Genomic DNA, 22,172 nt, shown 5'->3' with positions numbered 1-22,172 from the left:
ACTATATTCTGCAGTTGAGCAGTGTGCATCACCTTTCATGAGCATCCTGCCTTCCAACTCCTTCAGTGTTACCAACCGTATTTTATCAATGTGCCTACAAATGCATACAAAATATTCCTACAATTTATCAAAAATCTCTGTACTGTTTTCAAGTCAATTTCCATTTTGCATGGAGAAAATCCTTTCAATTCATGGGCTAGAATATTGAAGTGGGAATACCATTTTAGCATGAATAAAAGGTTCTTTCATTAAATAAAGTAGTCCATCTTCAAAATTATTGGTGACTCACAGTGCATTATAAATTTCTGATAACCCCCAATAATGCACCCCATTAAGGTTAAAAATCACTCAAAATAATACACTTCCCACAATATGGAATAAAACAAACTCAGTGGCCAAGCACAATGATGGAATAACACCCTCATCGAAATAATCTACATCATCATGATTATCTTAAAAGAGGCAGCAAAACAATGTAAAATATAAATACAACAAGGCTGCATCAAAATATCCATACTTACATCAGACACATTGATTCCATACAAACGTCCACTTACCGTGAATCTGTAGACCACTCAATCCACACAGTTTCATCATGAGCTCCGCGAAATATCCGTTCCATAACAAATGGATTGAATTCACCTGTATGAGGACCGGGAGCTCTGAATACAAACACTGTAACAGAACAGAGGAGAAAATGTAAAAAACCTTACAATCCACATTCTTAGGTAATATTTTTAAATATATGTAACACTACATACTAAAAGGAACACATTTTCTTGAAAAACACCGCAAAAGCTTGTTAAATCTTGTCGAACATTCCACAAAATTCCCATCTGTATTTTCAGGGTTAGAAGGATTCATATGAAAACCAACAAGATGGTCTACCTTCTACAAGACTGAACAACTCTTCATGTGCCTGCCTAATTACCTTATTCCATTCAACTGTGCTCAATACACTTTTCTTCCAATTTTGGATCTTGTGCAGTTTCCAAAATTGTCTAACTAATTTGCTTCAATAATTTCTCTCCAGGCTCCTTTCAGCTCTGATGTATCAAACCTTTCTGAATTGTGTATTCTCTTTGAACACCCTAATTAATAAGGCTTGAAGATTGACATAAAGACTTTAAAAAACTAGTTGTAAGCTTGATTTATTGATTGATTCATTTGATTTGTTTCATTTTACTTCGCTTTTTGTGCCACTTTTGGCTAATTTGCAAAGATGGGGATGAGTGATATGATGAAACTCACTCACAAACATCCATGCCCAGGTCAGGATTCGAACCCGTGACCCCTGGCATCGTAGCATGATGCATTAACCACTCCCCCAAAGGCCGGCTAATTGTAAGCTTGAATTTTTCATAAATGAAAAATGGGTCACGTACTTGTGTCAGTGCTTTAATAATTCGATACAACTGAATGTTTGGTGGTTGGAAACACTGAAGAAAAAGACTTATTATCTGATATAAAGTTTTGGAGAATCATATACAACTGTGGAGTAGCTAAATGCAGTAGGAAAACTTAAAAATGCAATAAAGCAAAATAAAAACAATGTTTTATGGTTCATACCATTATGTGTAGCACTGTCTTCAAGGCCTACCAAAAAAGTGGACTTTCACATCAACCTCTGGGCTCTGCTAATTATGTATATTGTCTAAATACACACACAAATATATAAAACTGGGAAACAAGATCTAACCTAGGAAACTAGTTATTTAACAATATGAAGAACATTTCTTAAGAAAAGTGTGCTATTTGAGTGTCACTGAGCCCTTTGTGAATACAACAGTATAACAATATGACCCCATGAGAATAACTAAACTGATATTTAGGAGCATTTGAGCAATTAAAAATAAAGCACCAACTCTCTATGTGACAAGCTGAAAAACAGCTACATTTTTCGTAGAAAACATCTACCATGCAACCCCAACACCCCACCCACCCAAACACAAATACACTGTCTGTTTGCAGTAGCTGCTTGTTGATGCATCCAGAGGGCAGATGAGCATGCAAGACATGCAGAATGGCCGAGTTAAGTAAGGTCGAGTATGTAATACAATCAGAGAGGTGTGATTATTGAAAGTTTTCATGCTGGAAAGTCGCTGACTGACTCAGGAAGGATCCATTCAGTGATATATATGAAAGCTTGTTTGGTAAGTGTAAGTTTTTGATGAATAAACACTAGCTACAATAAACTGTCTGCTTGTCTGGATTTTTCTGATGTACCCTGTGCATATATACTTATTCTTTCACACATACTGAAGGCAAAAGTTACAATAAACACAGGCAGACCAAACATTCTTTTAAGAGCAAGTTTTCTTGAAATAACACTTACCATGATTCTCCTTTGTGACTGCGAAGTACTTTCCATCTGGACTGAATCGAATGCACTTAACAGGTCTATTGAAACGATACTTGTGAATAATTGTTTTACTTATCAAGCTAATGAGATGAGCCTCACCGTCTACAAAGAAACAAAAAAAAAGAGAGAGAAATTATTAAATATATACAAAAACCATATAAACCTTTGATTCGTATTTTGGGACAATTTAACTCGTACATATTATGGCAGGATCAAATCTGCCTCCACACATTCTAAATTTTTCTAACAGGCTGGAGCAGCTGCAACTGGTGTTCCCAGTATACTCATTACCCTTTCAGACATGCAGTGACTTGCTGCTGACCTTCATGTGATTAACTCCTAACAATTAATTTCATGCAAAACAATGTTTGTACATAATAATCCTTGCACACGCAACTTTGTTTCAAAAAGTCTCAAGTTTTGCAGGTTGAGTGTGTTTGATCTAGAACAAGATGATACCTTATCTTAATGCAAAGAGAATGAAATAGAATAGACGATGATACTAAAGTGAACTCTGATTAGTAATTAATCACGTGCACGCTAGGTATATATACGTGGGTTGGAAAGTTAATAGTAGCAACACTGCTGTACACACACCATGAAACAGAACCCACTGATACCACATGTTAGTTTGATACCTAAGCTACCTCCCAGTAAATGGACTCTTCCTTCCAACACTAGGCACACGCACAGTGACGAGAGGAATAGAGTATCGTTGAGTTGGCAGTCTAAAGTTGGGTAGTCAGAACCCCACTAATGTGAAAGTCTTGGTGATACTCAACATACTTCCAGGACAGACTGTCAATGTGCAGTATTACCACAGACAAGTTAATTTTATTAACATATTAACTTGTCTGTGGTATTACCGTTCATTTTAGGAATATAACTTGTGACCTGCGTTGCGAAAGAAGAGGGAGACACTTTCTGCTGAATCCTCCTGTCATTTTGCAGGACAATGCTTGGGCATATATAGTGCAACCTGTGACTGATTTGTTAGCTCGATGGGGCTGGCAGATACTCTACCATCCCCCATACTACCGAGACTTAAGTGCCTGTGACTTTGATTTGATCCCTAAGATGAAGGGCATTCGCTTCCGAACTGTTCCAGAGATTCTTCAGGCAATAGACTGCTCCATTCAAGCCATCAACAGAACAGGCACTGCTACAGAAATACTACGACTTCCACATCGCTGGCAACGGTTGTACACAATGCTGGTGACTACGTCAAAAGGCTGTAAAAGTTTCACAGAGCTATCTCTTTCGTATCATTTGTAAATTAATAGTTGCCACTATTAAATTTCCAACTCAGTAGTGCTGTCACTTCTTTGTCATTTATGTCATGTAGACACTAACTTTCTTAAAATTGTACAATAAAAATAAATATGCTGTTGCATCACAAGAAAAATGTGTATCATTTTAAAATATTTTTTACTGAAAAAAAGGTACATTTTATTAATATGATTTAGGTGCACATGTCAGCAAATAAATAAGATATTCATATGGCTGAAACATCAGATTTATAAATGTAATACATTAGAGGTTCCCAAACAGTTGCAACAATTTTTTGTCATGCTATTTTAGGGTTAATGCGATTTATTCTGCCACTTTTACGTTAACTAATTAATGATGAGTAAAACCAGGTTTTCAATGTTCATTTGTCCTTTCCTTATGTGGCAAAGGAACCAACTTGTAAGACCTGACCTTGGAGACCGTTCTTTTGTGTTTGCTTGCAAGGCTAAAACATGTGTGGTTGGTTAGTGGTTTGGGTCCGGACAGCACCAATAAACTTCCCACCTCCTCAATTAAATCTCTCTTAATCTCATACACATTTCTTTAAAATAAAACATACAAAATTCTTGGAAACTGAGGGTGGGCAGATGCATCGAAACATACCTTCATTAACAGCTAGCAAGATACAGCCATTTGGTGACAGGTCAAGAGCTTCATAATTAAATTTGCTCTCTGTTGGAAGAGTTTCAGCTTTGTTACTACAAAAGAAACAGAAAAAATTAGCAAACACAAAAACAATTACAAATTAATATCATAAGATACGACAGACATGCATTTATGTGTGCTATTTGCTCCATGGGTACTGTTCACAAGCTGTAGAGGACATCAAAGAAAACTGATTAGCTGTTTGCTCCTCGATCCTACGAACCATTAAAAAATGGCACTTTCCATACTGAATGTATGCAATCCCATGGCATCATGGTTGCTATTGGCATTTACATTCACTGTCTGATAATATTCTAAAAGCGATAGTATTCTATGGAAACAAGATGCCAGCAGAGGTGCTGTCATGATGAAGTCATTTACTTACCTCTGCATATGCGTATGGCTTCCCATATTAGATGAATTTGCATAATAGAAAGATTTTGCAAGATTTGTAAGATATTTACACTTTACAGGATGCATAATCTATCCAGTAACATACTATAATTTTGTCACTTTCCACAGAAATAACAAATGTGAGTGTGAATTTTAGTCACGTGGTTAAATGCCATTTTTTTGAGAATTCGCAGTATTCAAATGAGCAAAACCAAAAAAGTCAAAAATTGTTTTAAGCGTACCTTATGTTCAGATAGGCTAATTGGGACTGATCCTACAGTCTAAAATGGAATGCGTACCACTGTGCAATGTGCTTCCACCAGGGATCAAACCCTCTATCCTTTGATTATGAAGCTACAGAATAAGGAAGTAAGACTTGAAGCTTTCCTGGCAAAGAGAAGATTTTCTCGGGCTATCGACCAGTTGAGCTGTGGAAAATATTTCAAGCTTTCGAGAGCTGACGTCACTCTCTCCTACCCTGAAAATGAAAGTAACGTTAGCTCTCAAAAGCTTGGAATCTTTTCCACAACTCACCTGGTCGATAGCCCAAGAGAATCTTTTATACAGAATAAGGAGCCTCAAAGTGAGTAAAATGGTATGAAGATAATTTGGTAGTCTTCATGTTCTCTACGCCCTCTGAAACTTTATGAATGATGTACGACAAAATCAAGGAGCCCCCCCTTCCCCTTCCTCCCTCCCACATATGACGTGCCCTCCCAGGAAAAATATCAGGTGGGCCATACTTTCAGATCAAATATCATGGTTATTTGTAGTTTCCATGCTCTGAAACAAATTTTATATTGAATAAAACATTGAAGTTTTACTTAATTCTCAAGGGAGTCTGTGAAGGGACCAAAATAAGTTCAACATAATTAACCAGAGCTTAGATTATTAATCGAACAAGGTAAAATATTAAAATCAATGGAACTTTTAGAAGAACACATATCATACTTACTTCTTTAGGTCATATACCGTTATTCTGTTTCCTACTGGACTTATAACAGAGTTACCATCAGGAGAGAAAAGAAGGTTGCCTTTCCTGTATACTGTTCCCAGTAAATTGGAAAACTGCAAAAAAAGATACACAAATTAAAATTTAATATGTAGGAAAAATTATTACTTTTGACACTTCAGCAATCTAATTATGTCAGAAGAACATACGGCAAAATTAGTGTTATTACATTTCAGCAGTAAACAATGATCTAAGATATATATTATATATATATATATATGGATAAAAGCAAGGAGGGCCAAAAGGGCTAAATAAAAATCAAAGAAAGAGAAAGCAAACACTCACCGGACAGTGGAAAAATTCAAAATTTTCGCTAACTTAGTAGCATCATTGGTGTGAGACGAAAGGGACAGAACCGAAAGTTGGGGCCCTGAAGAGTTGCCAGGTCCCCATCCAAGAAGAAGTAGTGATGCGTAGAACGAAAAAAAAAAAAACTGTTTCGTTACCAGGCTTGTCGAAAACTGTGAGCATGTGGGATGGAATGGGATGGGATGGGTTGGGTTGGGTTGGGAGGGTGGGGTGAGGTGAGGTGGGGTGGGGGCATTACTGGGTGGCCTTGTTCAGGCCGATATATAGGCAATCATGGTTGATATATAGGCCCTCTCCCATCTTTTGTGAACAGAGGTGTTGGCTAGTTGGGGTAGGAGATGGATGATCGCTACCCGGAAGCAGTCGTTGAAACAGATGTTGTGGTGGTTGGTGTGCACAGCGACAGTGAAGTCCAGGTTGTGGGTGGAGGAACGGTGGTTATTGATGCGGAGGTTGAGGGCCGTTGATGTTTCCCCCGGGTAAAAATCACCACAGATGTTGCAGGTAAGGATGTGATCAGGTTGAGGCATGGCAGGTCCCTTTGGGATGGAGGAAATTTGCCAGTGGCCGTGTGCACCTGGAGGGTGCGAGAGGTAATGAGGATGGAGCAGGTTGTGTACCTAGGGCAGTTGCATTTGTGGGCAGCGGGGGTGTTGGTTGTGTGGTGAGAGTGTTGTGGACCAGGATGTTTTGGAGGTTGGGGGGACATTTGAAAACCACTCTGGGCTTGTCGGGAAATATGTTTTTGGTTTCAGGATCACTGTGGAGAATGGGGAAAAAAGTGTGTAGTGTGTGCCTGATTTTGTTGAGGTGGGGATGATATTGGGTGATGAGTGCAGGTGGGTTGGTGGCAGCAGGTTTCTTGTTGGTAGTGGTGTGTGAGGCAGCTCGCAATATTTGTTTCGTGACCAGGATGGTGGGATATCCACGGTTGACCAGGGCTTGGTGTATGCGGAGGTTATAATTCTGGCAGGAGGTGGGTGAAGTGTTCAGGTGCTGTCCCCTGAGGGCCAGAGAGAATGGAATGGCTTTTTTGGTTTGGAACTGGTGAGAGCTGGAGAAGTGTAGGTATTGCATGTGGTTGTTGGGTTTTATGTGGATAGAGGTAGTCAGGTGTCCTCCCTCGATGTGCACGTCCACATCCAGGAAGGTGATCTGGTTGGGGGAGTGCGTCTAGGTGAATTTTATGGAACGGAAGTGATTAAGTTGGTCCAGGAAAGCTGATAAGGAAGGTTCTCCATGTGTCCAGACCATGAAGATGTCGTCGATGAAGCGGAGTAAGAGGAGGGGTTGGGTATCCAAATACTCTTGCTCAAGTTTGCATAGGATGGGGCCATTCTGGTGCCCATGGCTGTACCTCGGATCTGTAGGAAATGTTGGTTTTCGAAGGTGAAATTGTTACATGAGAGGACAAGGTGGGCTAAATGGTTTTCTGTGATTTACACACTGTCAGTTACAGTAATTAACTGCCATAAGTAGTAAAGTAAAGTTAAGATACCCCTGTGCGTGTGTACATGTGCCATGAAGGCATATGGGGTGATGTGGAGGTATAGAGCTCCACATATTCTTGATCTCTGCCATAGTTGGGATGATGTGATCATCATCACGCCTGGCCACCTTTACCCCCAAGGTAACAATTTATATGAGGCTGGGTGGACCTCAGAGCTGGGCAGAAACAGGAAAATGACTGGAAAAATTCTTGGTCCATATCATATGCCCCACGTTTCGAATCCGGGTCTCCCGTGTGGTACCCATGAGATGCTCTACCAACTGAGCTAACTTCCGTGTTCAACAAGTTGACAAGAGAAGTTTTCACAAGAGACACTAGAAGAGAGAGAGAACTAGAATCATGTTGACTTTCGTAACTAGAGATGTGCGGGATGGCATTGGGAATGAAATATTAAAAATCCGGATGTTCGTGACACGAAATTCCAGACACCTATAGTGCAGAAAATATCAAGAATTAATCTCTTTTAAATATCTTTTGGGATTTGTTGGCTGTTCGGCATTACTAAAACTCAGGAAAATATTTTCCTGAAGTCTGAATCTGACCTTTGTAATTCACACCCCATCATTTTGAAATATTAATATTATTATTTTACATTACCCTTCGGCACATAAAAGCATGGATCAAAGGTACCATGAAGGTCTCTGACTGATTGATATCTGTGCATTGTCGAAAAGTACAAAAATACAAAGAAATGATCATCAACGAAGTGATGTTTATTAGGCGCCAAGTTCCTTTTGTTTTATTGTGATTTCACAAAAATGCAATTTTTACATGGTTTGATTTCGATTTACGTCTGTTAACACATTCTGCAGAGTTTTAGCGATTACTTAAGATTTTGTTCAATATATGCTTTCGTGGTAAGGTTAGCCAGGTCAGGTTTGTTTCTCTTAGCATTAAAATAAAGTCCCTAAATGCATTCCACTAAGGTTCCAATTTACTTCAACCTAAAATTCACACTAGTCTATGATACTTACAGACGCTTGTCAACGGAAAATACATTATCCATGGGAAGCATGCATACTTGCATAAGGTAATTTTTAAGTATTTTTTTTCAACATAAATAACTCTTTTTAATCCAAACAGTGCTCATTACGGTACTAGTTTACTATCCTTCGGACAGATTTCTTCATTTCTACAGAAGAAACTGCTTGCTGTAATAAGTTCCTGTAGCATTGTCTAAAGTCGGAAAGGTGTTTTGTGTGAAATTCAGGTAAGTTTTCCGTATCCTGGAAACGGATTTCTTCAAATTTAAAAGTTTGGGGCTCATTTGGGGGCAGGTGACTCCGGCCAATTTCTAACATGTCTTTAACAGGGAGTCTATAGAGAAAGCTGGGGAGCCGGAGCCGCATTAGCGGTTGGGGGCAGTAGGTCAATCACTCCAGGGGCGGAGCCCGGAATCAGTGGGAAATTTGGACTCAAAAATTTCAAACAAAAATATTTTTTTTAGTTCAAATTTCCCACCGATTCCGGGGTGTATAGCCCCAAAAAACATTCACGGAATGTTCCGCGAACATAGGTAGATAGGTAAGTACGAATGTCAAAAATTGACGAAACTAAGAAGTTATAGGTGTCCGAAGGATAGTAAACTGTTACCAAGGTAAGAATTGACAATAAAGAGAAAGTCTGTACTTCACTTCCTACTTGTTATACTCACTTCTTATGCACTCCTGGTGACGTATCTGGAGTTACGATGTGGGGGTCGCGTGTTAAAATTGTACATTTACGTGTAGAAGTTGTAAAATAATGTTGTTATTTACAGTGATAATTCTCCATATGGCATGTTCCGTAGTGATGAAACATTGTTCGTCGGTTACGTGCTACAAAACTAGGAATTTCTTATTGAAAGTGATCATTGGCCCACAAATCATTCACGGATAACCATTTCAGGTAAGGTTAGGTTAGGCAAGCATAGTTATAATATTTTGTTCGTAAAATTACGCATATACTTCACCGCTGATTTCAGGAAAAATGGCATGTTCCTTGAAACATTGTTCGTCGGTTACGTGCTACAAAACTAGGAATTCCTTATTGAAAGTGATCATTGGCCAACAAACCATTCACGGAAGGTTAGGTTCAGTTAGGTTAGGCAAGCACAGTTATAACATTTTGTTCGTAAAACTACACAAATATACCTATATAAAAAAAAATTGGCTTTTTTTTTCAAATTTCCAGACGTGACCCTGGGATTTTTACAACAGATTCGTGATTAGGAGGCCCAAATTAGTTAGTATACCGAAAATTAACAAAATTGGAGACTTTCTCTATATTGTCAATTCGCTCCCAATTCAATTTGAATTTTATGATTTATAGTAGTAGTAATAGGCAACAACAAAAAATAATAATAATAAAAGTTTCTATGGCTGGCCCCCTGAGAAAAAAAAATCCCGTGGGCGCCCTTGCACATTTTAGTATTGAGAATAAAACTATTAACATTTTATTTTTACCAAAGGAATGTGGTATGTGTGTACATACATTAATGCAGTATCATTTATGAACTTGACCACATTTTGGTTATTATGATCAACACAATAACAAAACAACTTAAAAGAGTACCGGAACCGGTTACAGTTGTATAAGTCGGAGACAGATTTCTTCAAATTTACAGGAGAAAAGACGAGAAAGTACTTACGGAATTGCGTTCTTGAGGACTTTCTGAAGCCGGGGAAATTGTTTTTTCGAATCGTGTAACTTATTTGGCCTGTAAGTAATGTATTTTTTGTCATTATGCATCTCCGATGTACGATAGCTCGTGCCGCCATTACCGTCGACTACGTGAATCAAATGTTCTGTGCGTTCGATTATGTAACCCCCTGTCAGTGTAGTAACCACACGGTAGTTTTACAAGATGACGTGTGAGCGGGTTTTTTTTTTCCAATTTAAGGTAACACTCTAGTTTAAGTCCTTTTCCTAAAGAATACGTGTCATATATCGTTGGAAAGCTTATTTTATAAGGAATTCAACAACGTAAATCCCAAAGCGAGCAAAAATTTCCTGAAGGAGTAAATCGAGAAAAACCGATGTTGTCCGGATATGCGCAATTGAACGTACTGAGGAATTTTTTAGATGATGAAGCACATATTTAGAGGTGAAATGAGTGCTAATGGAACCTAACCTAACCTCGTAGGCATACCTCGACCCCGTGAATGGATAGTGGGGCTATCGTGAACAGAAAGTGTAAAAAGAAACAGGTACTTACCCGAACAGATGCCGGGTGCGGTACTAGTTTACTATCCTTCGGCCAGATTTCTTCATTTCTACAGAAGAAACTACTTACCGTAATAAGTTCCTGTAGTATTGTCTAACATCTGGAAGGTGTTTTGTGTGTTGTGGGAATGTTTCATAGCGGAAATTCAACCATTGACGCATAGCCCTACGAACCATTCATACATAGCCCGACAAACCATTTCCGGTAAGGTAGGGTGTTTACCTAAACGAGTTTAATGTGTCTTCGGCTTATACAACTGATACCCCGGAACCTTTCTTTTCCTAAAACAAAGGTAAATGTCTGTTATAACGGAGACACATTTCTAACACATATTTTCAGTTTCAAATGGTTCGTACTTACCAATTGTGTATTGTGGAACCTATTTCAAGGTGCCATTATGCTTTTTACACAAAAATAACTTCGATTTTTCAGATTACGAGTAATTCTTTTGGGTCCTTTCTTCCGTTGCGGAACATAGAATATTTTGCGCACAGCTGTGGATCATCACGCTTCGTGCTTGTGTTTTGTCGATTTACAGTGGGCATGCAGTGTTGCAACCTTCTTAACCAAAAAACACCTACTTTCGTGTTCATTATGTCATCGCAAACCATTGACGGATAGCTCCAAAAACCATTCCCGATAGCCCCAAAAACCATTGACGGATAGCCCCAAAAACCATTCACGGTAGCCCCAAAAACCATTCACGATAGCCCCAAAAACCATTCACGTTAGCCCCACGAACCATTTCCGGCAAGGTTAGGTTACGTTGGGTTAGGTAAGCATAGTTAAAAAAAATTTTAAAAAAATTCTGGTAAAAAAAGGCACATTTGGAAACACTTCTTCCTCTCGCAAGACCGCATGACTTTCGACACTCGCGCCATCTGCAGGTTCATAATGAAAACAACGACATAATGTTGTCGCTTCGCACAAAATGGTACTTTATTACATCAAAAGTGCTTATTTTCTTTTGTGCAGCATTCCATAGTGACAAAATACCTCCACGAAGTTTGATAAATGCAACAGAAACTCATTTCCGTAAGTAGTTTCTCCTGTAAATTTGAAGAAAAGTGTCTCCGATATAACAGACATTTACCAGAACGGTGTCTCCGATATAACAGACATTTACCAAAACAAATCCTGGATATATACAGTAGAGCGTTGATTATCCGAAGTAATTGGGGGACATGGGTGTTCGGAAAACTGGTTTGTTCGGATAATCGAACTGTACATGTTTATTTGCCAAAAAGAAGTAATGTACAGTAAATTTATTCATAAAAACAGGCATCTCTAAGTATGTATTACAAAGTAACGTACAAAGGCAACTTTAGTAGGAATATATAGTATGTGGTACAGTTTATTAAACAAAAATATGTACATATTACATACGCATTTTGCATGAACAATACACACAGTACACAAAATTAACGTTTAAAAAAATCCTTTATTTTGGTCTGTCTAAGCAAGCCTACACGCTTACGAGCAGCTAAGTCACGTACTTTTTTCATTACAGATATCTGAAAGTGAGCGAGTACACAGTTCGGTTAAGCGGTCGTTCAGTTGACCGACGTTCGGATAATCGACGCTCTACTGTATCTATTTTGTCGAGTATGTAAATAAAATCAGAATAGTGCACATGCACCAAGCAACAACAATACTAGTACAAGGACTGAAACCGGATCCCTGGCAAGACAAGCTCTACTGCTTTTTTTCCCATTTCATATACCAGTACATTGACAAACATCTTAGCTAACTCGGAATATTTTACCTTGTATGCAAACTTCATTTTCCTACAATTTATTCAGTTAACTTACTGCTGCTTCTTACACAGTACATTTTTAGACGCACGTGTTTTCCCTTTCTGCTGTTGGCTCTTTTATCGCACAACGCGTGAACAACCTTGTGTTCTGACGTCAGTTAAAAAATATGTAAGTTGTTCGGTTAAGTCTGTTAGGTTTAGTTCTCTTAGCATAAATACACTGTAAAAGTATTATGTATGCTAATAGAACTAAACCTAACACGTCTAACCTAACAACTTAGGCATTTAGCCTAACAATGAAATTTTTCCAGTGACGTCAAAACGCAAGGTTGTCAACACGTTGTGCGATGAGAAAGACCACATCTGTCATTTGGCAGTAACACAGCACAGATTATTCCACTATTACACATGAGACACAGACTATGCAAGCTACTCTGGCGTGAACGACCGTGTTTCACCGAATGGAACCAAGGCCATGTCCGAAAGGTGCAAGACCGTACTTGAAGCGAGCATCCTCAGAGTATGGTCTTGGAGTGTGGTCTTCAAGTCGTGGACTGAAAGTGCTGTCTTTCGAATTGCACTTCGACTGCAGCGCCAAATACAACTAGTAGATAAAACTCAGTACTCGTTGCTTTCCTCGCCATTTAAACACTTGTTTTTCACAATAGAAATCACATAGCATTTTCAAATGCTCGTACACATACATTTCCACACATTAGAATAACTATAACCAACAACTTGCTGGCCAATAACGTGTATCTACCTGTGCTGTTCGCTTTCTACCTCAGTGATTTTAAACAAATGAATAACGAGTGTGGAAACCACGTGACCTAGTCGCCAACCATCTGTACTGCACGCTATGTACTTGCGTACTTCTGTTCTTGGTGCTTTCGAACTGTACTAGGTGCCGTCACTTCCGCCAAGACCATACTTCAAGACTGTACTTTGTACCTTTCGGACAGAGCCCAAATCATTTTGTATTTTTCGGCTGAATTCCCTCTTCTTTCAGATTGACTTCTGCATTGTTTGGGTGGATAATAAAAAGTTTATTGAAAATAAAATAAATAAATATTGACTTAGTTTACGAACTTATTCAAATAGACCAATCAATCAAGACAGTGGCGTAGCGGCCGCCCCCGCAAAACTCCGCGATGAGGGGGACCGAGCTGTAGGGGCTATGTTCTTTCTCTCTCTGTACTCCTGAAATTTTATAATTATAATCCCAGAAATTCAGCAGATAGTGTCGCTTATTTTAAAAATGGATTTACGAAACAGAAATTTTGTTCCTAGTAACATATCATATGATCACGTCTGCGAATAAGCAGTGGCGTATTGTCTCAGCCAGAAAGGCCCAGGCAACTTGACAAATGGGTCTCCTCCGAAATGCAGAATTAAGTTACTTGCTCACAGATGGCAATCGATAGGAAACTTCTCTCGTGTCATACTTTTATAGCTACGTAGTTTTCGTATACTATTTAAATATATGTGTATTTTATGTAACCTATTTTTTAAAAAAAAACGTTTCGAACAAAATAGAAAGGATGACGAACAAAATAGTTGGCTGTGTGAAGCCTGCCCCCCCCCCTCCTCCTCCAAAAAAATAATCCTGGCTGTGCCAGTGCGTTGAAGTAAGAGAAAATATTTCTAATTTCTTCATTCAGTTATTTATCAGAGATTCAGAACACCCTGCTTTAGTATCGACAAACTACGTACTACACTGATATATAGCCTAAGTCGATGATAAAAAACGGGAAGGCAGGTAAAAGTTAATTCAATTTACAACTGGGGGTATCTAAATTTTGTGCATTCGTCCCACTCTGGCATCAACTCGATATATTTTTCACTAACGGGGGCCCCAATATTTCACTTGCGCCCCCCTCCCCCAGATCACTGCGCTACGCCACTGAATCAAGAACTATCTCAAATACGCACAAATAATAAAAATCATCAAAATGAAGTTAACACATCCCTTCAGCACACTCTTCAGTAATATTTTAATAAATGGTTTTCCAATGCATTTGTCGGCCTTTGTGATGATAAGATGTGCGACCAAGCACACTGTTGAGAAGACGGTCCAGTCCGACATGTGTCGCTTGTCGCTTTGGTCTCAAAGCTCACTAAGTGTTCATTTACCACAGTATCTGTTGACTTAGAGGCCGTGATGATTTGAATATATTTAATTCATTCATAACTAATATCGCATAGGGTTTTCCTATATTTCAAAATAATATTATGCATGTCGACAGTGAATAAGTGGTGTTCTCAAATGAGGACGGTAAAATTCCTAATGTCATTTTGTTTTAATTACAAATTTTAAAAAATATCCATTATTTTTTTTTCATATCACAATACGAAATCCTTGCATGAGTATCTCGTTAATATTCAATAATTTAATTTGCTATACATTATCCGAGGATTGCATTTATTCGATAAATCTAAAAAAAAGCAAAAGTGCTTACATGCCATGAAGGCATATGGGATGATGTGATCAGCATCACACCCGGCCACCTTTACCTCCACGATTGCACCCAGGGGTGCCCACAGGGGGGTTTCATGACACGCCTGCGTCAAGGGAATTTTGGGGGGGACAAAATTTTATACCAATTCTATACATCTTCACACAAAAATGGCGGGAGCGTATCGTTTGATTGATTTGTTATTGATTTTTAATTCTGGTTATTATGTACAGTTTTTCTACCTGTGGGTGTTCGCGGAGATAGGGCTGAAATAAAACACCACCTCTTATGCCTTTAGAATCAGTTTGGATGAAGGGGAGGGGGGGCATGGTATTCGCATTAATACAAGGTCAGTCGAGCAGACAGACTGTGCAGAATAAGGTTGACTAACAATGTCAGTGAGCCTAAAGTATCTAAAGTAAACATATATTGTTTAAATATGTCTGTATTATACAGTGACGCAACCACAGGGTGGATCTTTTCCCCCAACCTTTGATGGAAGTCAATTCTAGGGGGGCAAGGGGGGACAAACAATGACGTCCAAGGGCACCTGCAGGGGGTGCACAGAGGAGCAATTACGCCCTTCGATTTCAAATTTTATGCAAATGAAAATACATTTTGTAAAATTTCCTTGCTTGCTTCGCTCGCATTATCTGCTTTTCTTGTTTTCGTCAAGATCAGAGTAGGCATGGCCAGATCCGGATCCGGATCCTAAAATTTTTCGGATCCGGATCTGTTTTGCCATCCCACATGAGCGCTTTGGAAAGTAAGAATTTGTTTATATATTGTTACCTGCATACATACATACATACATACACACACTCACACACACACACACACACACACACACACACACACAAACATACATATATATATATAGTGTGTGTGTGTGTGTGCGCGTGCGCGTGCGCGATTTGTAATTAATACACTTACAAGGGAGGTCTAAGTCTCCCCCTCCGATTTCCATGAAACTTGGCAGGTGTATAGAGCGACCCAAAGAAATACGTGTTTTTTGTTTCGGCTAAAAAACTGTTTTAGGGGGCAACCTCCCTCCCCCTCAAATGTCAAGAATAGGACAAATTAAAGGGGAATTGGCTCCTGTGTCCCCCTTCGATTTCCATGAAACTTGGCAGTGTTTAGAGGGGCCCAATGGAAGAAATACGTGTTTTTGTGTTTCAGCTAAGAAAAACTGTTTTAGGGGGCAAAACCCCCCTCAAATGTCAAGATGAAGACTAATTGACGCGGGGATCTGGCCCCTGTGTCCCACTCCGATTTGGCAGGTGTATGGAGGGGCCCAAAGGAAGAAGTACGTGTTTTTGTGTTTCAGCTAAAAAATTGTTTTAGGGGGCAACCCCTCTCAAATGTTAAGATGAGGAGTAATTGAAGTGGGGATCTGACCCCCAAACCACGTAAATATGGCATAGGGGGCCTCTATGCACCTGCCAAATTTCATGGAAATCGAAGGGGGGCACAGGGGTCAAATGCCCACTTAAATTTGTCCTAATTTTTACATTTGAAGGGGGGTTGCCCCCTAGAACAGTTTTTTTAGCCGAAACAAAAAAGCACGTATTTCTTCCTTTAGGCCCGTCTATACACCTGCGAAGTTTCATGGATATCGGAGGGGGACACAGGGGTCAGATCCTCACTTCAATTTGTCATCATCTTGACATTTGAGGGGGTTTTGCCCCCTAAAACAGTTTTTTAGCCGAAACAAAAGACATATATTTCTTCCTTTGAGCCCCTCTATACACCTGCCAAGTTTCATGGAAATCGGAAGGGGACACAGGGGTCAAATTCCCACTTAAATTTGTCCTCATCTTGACATTTGAGGGGGTTTGCCTCCTAGAACAGTTTTTTAGCCGAAACAAAAAACATGTATTTCTTCCTTTGGGCTCCTCTATACACCTGCGAAGTTTCATGGAAATCGGAGGGGGACACTTAAATAACCTCCCTTTTAGTCTTACACTTTGTAATTATATAATATTGCATATATTATAATGTTTTATTTTAATTTTTAAAACTGTAACTGTAGAACAATTGTATAGTTTTTGTATAACATTTCTATCTTTTTAAATGTGTTAAAGGTTTCATCCTGGAATGGAATGTCTCACATTTATGTGTGTCTCCATTTCCAATACATTCGAATGAATACATATTCGTTTCAATGGCATTTACAAAATCACCTCTGACATTTTATGTTAAACAAGTAAGATTATTTGTGTGCACGTGTGTGTTAGCCGATGCGTAGCAAAGTATTTTAGGAACAGCTCTTGAAAAAAAATCTTGAAGGACTAACGAATGAAAAATTTATTTGTAATCGAAGATCATAATACCTTTTAAGGTGTGGTAATATTATAATGGGATTGAGTTACGAAACTCTCGGATCCGGAACTTTCGGATCCGAATCTGGAACTTTCGGATCCGGGTCCGGATTTTTCGGATCCGGATCCGTTTGGCCATCCCTAGTTCAGAGCTGTAGGTAGGGGCGGCGGGAGTCGGCCATGGGCGCCGAATGATCAAAAAAAAAAAGAAGAGTTGTAAGAAAGAGAATGCCATGGCGTCCAGTGAAATTATTTGCGCCCTATTAAATCAATATTGTTTTCAATTGCAAAAATTGGATCTAAAAATTTTCTTGCTCGGTTCGCTCGCAATCTACTTGTTATCTGTAATGTAATGTATTTAAATAATATGTGTTGTATATTTCTATTGAATAAGCTTTGAATACGTACACAATTTAGTGTTAGCTTTTTGCATATGTATTTTCTTATTCTATGTCGCTCCATGCAGTAGCGGCTTCTGCCTATTCGCACGTGCACACCCAAATGAATCTGTAATGCAATTAATTTTTATTATACTTGTTCACTGAACACTATCTCCTCCAAAACATCAAACGTTTCCACGCTCTTTTTGTATGAGCGCCTGCAGACTGAGGTGCGTTCATTTCACACAAGTCGCAGTGTGTTCATTTGCCACTGTTTGCAGCACGCAAGGATAGGGAAGGGATTGGCGCCTGTAGCTTGCAGTATTATGGGCTTTACGAACACTGCTAACACACCGAACACACACTATTGCACGAAAGGGCTGTATTTAATCTTCTCACAACTGTTCATTGTGGCGCACGAGTGAACGATAAGTGAATAATTTTACACCACCCTTGCTACGAAAACACTGAACTCAAACTGACCCATACTCGCAATGTTCGAGAACACCCACCACAATGAAGGGTCATTGTGTATATCCAGATGAAATTAACACCCATTGTTTTCCCTTGCCACAACTCAGCTGCCTCAACATTGTGGCAAGGGAGAAAACATACGGAAGGGAAATGAAAGGGTTATTTATTGTGTGTGTATGTTGAGACGTGATATTTCCCGTGTTTCTTCAAGGAACGATAACTCCGCCTGTAGGCGACGGAAATTCATGCGACAGTAAGGTTCAAAATGCCTTTCCCCATCTTATGATGAACCTTAAAGTGGTGAGTTTTATGAAACTTCTTGCGCGCAAGAAAAATACAGAACACGGCGTTTAACTTTCGCGCCGCTGTTTCCTAACTGTACAACGTTGCACTCCTGCCATTGGCTGATCGCCACGCACACCCTCTGCGTGACCCCGCCCGATATCGCTTCTAAAAACGTACGTCGTATAGTGATGTGTTCACAATGCAATACTTCTTCTGACGCAAGGCTGAAGTGCAAACCCATAGAGCCACACCACCAGCCGCCACTGGCTTCATGTTGCATATGTGAAAAACATATGTTGTTTTTCTGCTATTCAAAAATACAGTTTGTGTGCTTGATTTCCATTATTAGCCAATGTGAAATTGAGGGTGTTGAAAAAATATTTCAAATCGTTTGTTCCAAACAAATGCTTTAGCACAGACTTCTATCATCCCCTTTTTGAGTAATTTATGAGGATAATAACTACTACTACTACCACTAGTATTATTATTATTATTATTATTATTGGTACCTTTATCCTGGTACTTGTTCCCCCAGTCAAACATTTGTGGTTGCACCTCTGGTATTATATTTTTCAGCAAATTTTGTCTGACAAAAATAATTTGAGTGTTATAATTTGAGTAATTAATTCGGCATACATTTGGGGGGGGGGGGATGGGCACCCCTGATTTGCACCAAGGTACTAATTTGTACGAGGCTGTGTGGGCCTCAGAGCTTAGTAGAAACAAGGAAATGTCTGAAAAATTCCTGGCCCCTCGGGATTCGAACCCGGGTCTTCCCAGATGCTCAAACAACTTTTATATTTTTAGCAATACCTCTAAGCCGTAGTAGCTATTCCACTTTAATCGTTTTTTCTTAGTTTTCACATACATCATTTCTTACTCAAATTTTCTATTTTTCCTCATTGGAACAAACAAAAAAATGTGTCTTACCAGGATTCGAACCCGGGACCTATGGCGTCGTAGCGCGCTGGGGCTGCGATGACTACTCCGCCACGGAGGCCGACAGGTAAAATAAATTTTGATACATGGGAAATTATTGACTCGCGACGAACCGAGCTGCCGCGGATAACAAGCTAAACCTTTTTTAAATATATATATATATATATATATATATATATATATATATATATATATATATATATATATATATATATATATATATATATTGTATATATCTATGGTAGCCCTATGTCAGTGGCGTAGCGCAGTTCTCTGCCCCCTGCAAGTAAAGTATTGGGAGCTCCCCCTCAGTGGAAAAAATAAAAAATAAACATCGAGATGATGCAAGAGTGGGACGGACACACAATTAGCAACCCCCCATAGTTGTAAAATGAATTAACTTTAAGCCTTTCTTTCCATTTGTTGTCATCGATTTAGTATTTTGTCGAAACTAAACCAGGGTGGTCTGAATCTCTGATAAATAATTACATATAATACACATATATTTAAAAAAAATACTGTTTGGGGAAATTGTTTAAAGGATAGTAAACACTCCTTCTTTGGACTTAGAGGTGGATGCACCTTCAGCCAAAAAGTCACCCTCTGGCTATGCCAGACCAAGATTGAACGTAAAAACCGTTCACATTACGCTTCTAATACTTATACTGAGTTATATACTCAAGCAACCTTATAATTTCAGTTACGGGGGTTGAACTGGACACCTAGATTGTCGATGGTGACCTAACATCAAAAGGTCAATTGTAATCTGCTTCGAAGAAATAGCAGCGGACTCAAGTCTTGAGAGATAGAAAATTAAGCAGCAACTGGATTTTATTCACTGAAAATTTGTCACTCAATGAAATGACGATTGGAGTGATTAGGGCACTTTGAGCACTGTATGCGTGGTTGAATTGGAGCTACTGGACCTAAGAGCAAAGGGAAAATTGCCCCTGGGCTCAACATACCGAGTTTGTGCTCCCCTTTGAAGTAAAACATAAGAGGTGTGATCGTTGTAGGAAATTTATCTCAGATCTTATTTCAATCTCATACTAAGGCTTGGGGGCCCCCTTGAGCATATTTGGTGGGAAGTTACATTTTAAATATCAAGTAATATTACTGGTAATAAAAAGGTCATAAATTATCAAGTTTGTTTGTTTAGGTATTGTGTAACAATAAGGCATCGACCGGTTGAGCAACTGAATCTTTCTACTTTAATCACAACTGTACTACACTACACTACTATTACGAAAACCACGTAGCTATAAATGTATGAGATGAGAGAAGTTTCCTATCGATCGCCATCTATGAGCAAGTAACTTAATTCTGAATTTCGGAGGAGACCCATAATGTCAAGTTGCCGGGGCCCCTCTGGCTGAAACAACACACCACTGCTTATTATCGCAGACACTGGGAACCAACTTTCTGTTTCGTAAATCCATTTTTTTAAAAAAATAAGCGACGCTAACTGCTGAATTTCTGTATGTAAAATTTCAGGTTCACAGAGAGAAAACATAGCGGGGCCCGTACAGCTACCCCCACCGCCTGCTACGCCACTGCCCTATGTGTAAAAGTGAGATGGAGTATGTGACTTCTTCGATGAATTAGCAAAAGTTAGTGAAGAAATATAGAGTGACAACCCATGCAAAACCAGCTGCAAACTGATGGGAATATCGTTTATGTAAAACCACAAGTTGCAGTGACGGAGCCGGACGGTGTGGATCTTTCTCTCAAAAAACGTGCCCCTGTTTCAACGTGTGCTGCCATCTGGCGTTTGGCACTCAGAAATTCCAATGTTTCAGAATATTAGCGAGTTGAGTTCCATTCATTCCATCGTGCTTCTTGGAGCATCAACCTTGATTCAACGTCAGCAATGTTGCACCGAAAAGCACATTACGTCACCGAAAAAGTCATCATGTTGTACCATAACAGCGTGTCAATTTGTCAACACGCGAGTAATGTGCAACCTTGAATTGCAAAGTTGCTGGCTGTGATACGTAATAAATGCTTAAAGAAGATAGCTCCAAGGATAAGACAAAGTAAGATTTTTTTTTCCAACTATGGAAAAAGTTCAGAAGAGTCTCAACTAAAATAAATTGCTAGCTTTTTAACGTTCCGTGGATTTTCTACATCGTCGCGAGTAATTAATTTCCCTTGTATCCAAATTTATTTTACCTCTTTCTTTCTTTTTACATAATATTCAAACAGGGTGTAACATGAAGGTTGTGACTGACAGGGGCAAATCAAGGGCCGTGCGACACGGTGCAGCCCTCGGGGCGCCAGACAGGGACGCCTCTCTTGAGTAAATCAAAAAACTTATTTCTGATAACATAAGCTTTTTTTTTTTAAAAAAAAAAAAAGATGGATTTGTGAAGACAAATTATTGCTAAATCATGTAGCAATTTACCTTAAGGGATTACTGCAGTGCAGGTATTAAATAAATACATATCTACATACATACCTACAATAAACGTGTTTTTTAACGGTAACACTTAAGGTATTTGAAAAATAGTAAAATAATAATGGGGCTATTATTTTTCCTCGTTGAAACCGTAAATATACAAAATGGCGATAGAAAGTAGGTGAAGTGGCAAGGTAGAAATTAGGATGGGACGCCAAAACTGCAGCTCGCCCGGGTGAAAATTTTATCTTGAGCCGCCGATGGTGACTGAATTCATTAAGAACTGAATCTACTATATATGGCGGTTAAACCGAACAAGAGGGGGGGGGGTAATTTTTGTTGGCCCGTGATTTATTATTTCTCTTGAGGGTCCCGCTATGGTCTCATTTGTTGTATACGTATGTTACTGATGTATAGTGTGTGTGTTTAAACTTAAT

General features: G+C 39.1%; 1 protein-coding gene across 1 annotated transcript in view; it reads right to left on the bottom strand.

Annotated features, from left to right (window-relative positions):
• LOC145977770 (periodic tryptophan protein 2 homolog) overlaps window positions 1–12,578 on the bottom strand; it is a 60,364-nt gene extending 47,786 nt beyond the window's left edge. Inside the window, exons 1-5 of the mRNA XM_083110049.1 lie at window positions 12,492–12,578; window positions 5,646–5,758; window positions 4,256–4,350; window positions 2,336–2,464; window positions 558–675 (exon numbers count right to left, since the gene is read on the bottom strand). Coding sequence (XP_082966175.1) covers window positions 558–675; window positions 2,336–2,464; window positions 4,256–4,350; window positions 5,646–5,758; window positions 12,492–12,509 — 473 coding nt within the window. The 5' untranslated portion in view covers window positions 12,510–12,578. The remainder of the gene's footprint in view (window positions 1–557; window positions 676–2,335; window positions 2,465–4,255; window positions 4,351–5,645; window positions 5,759–12,491) is intronic.
• Between the last annotated feature and the right edge of the window lie 9,594 nt (window positions 12,579–22,172).

The sequence above is a fragment of the Lepisma saccharinum genome, chromosome 1 (assembly GCF_977018435.1).
Source record: "Lepisma saccharinum chromosome 1, izLepSacc3.1, whole genome shotgun sequence".
NCBI lineage: Eukaryota > Metazoa > Arthropoda > Insecta > Zygentoma > Lepismatidae > Lepisma > Lepisma saccharinum.
This window is presented reverse-complemented; position numbering and strand designations above follow the sequence as displayed.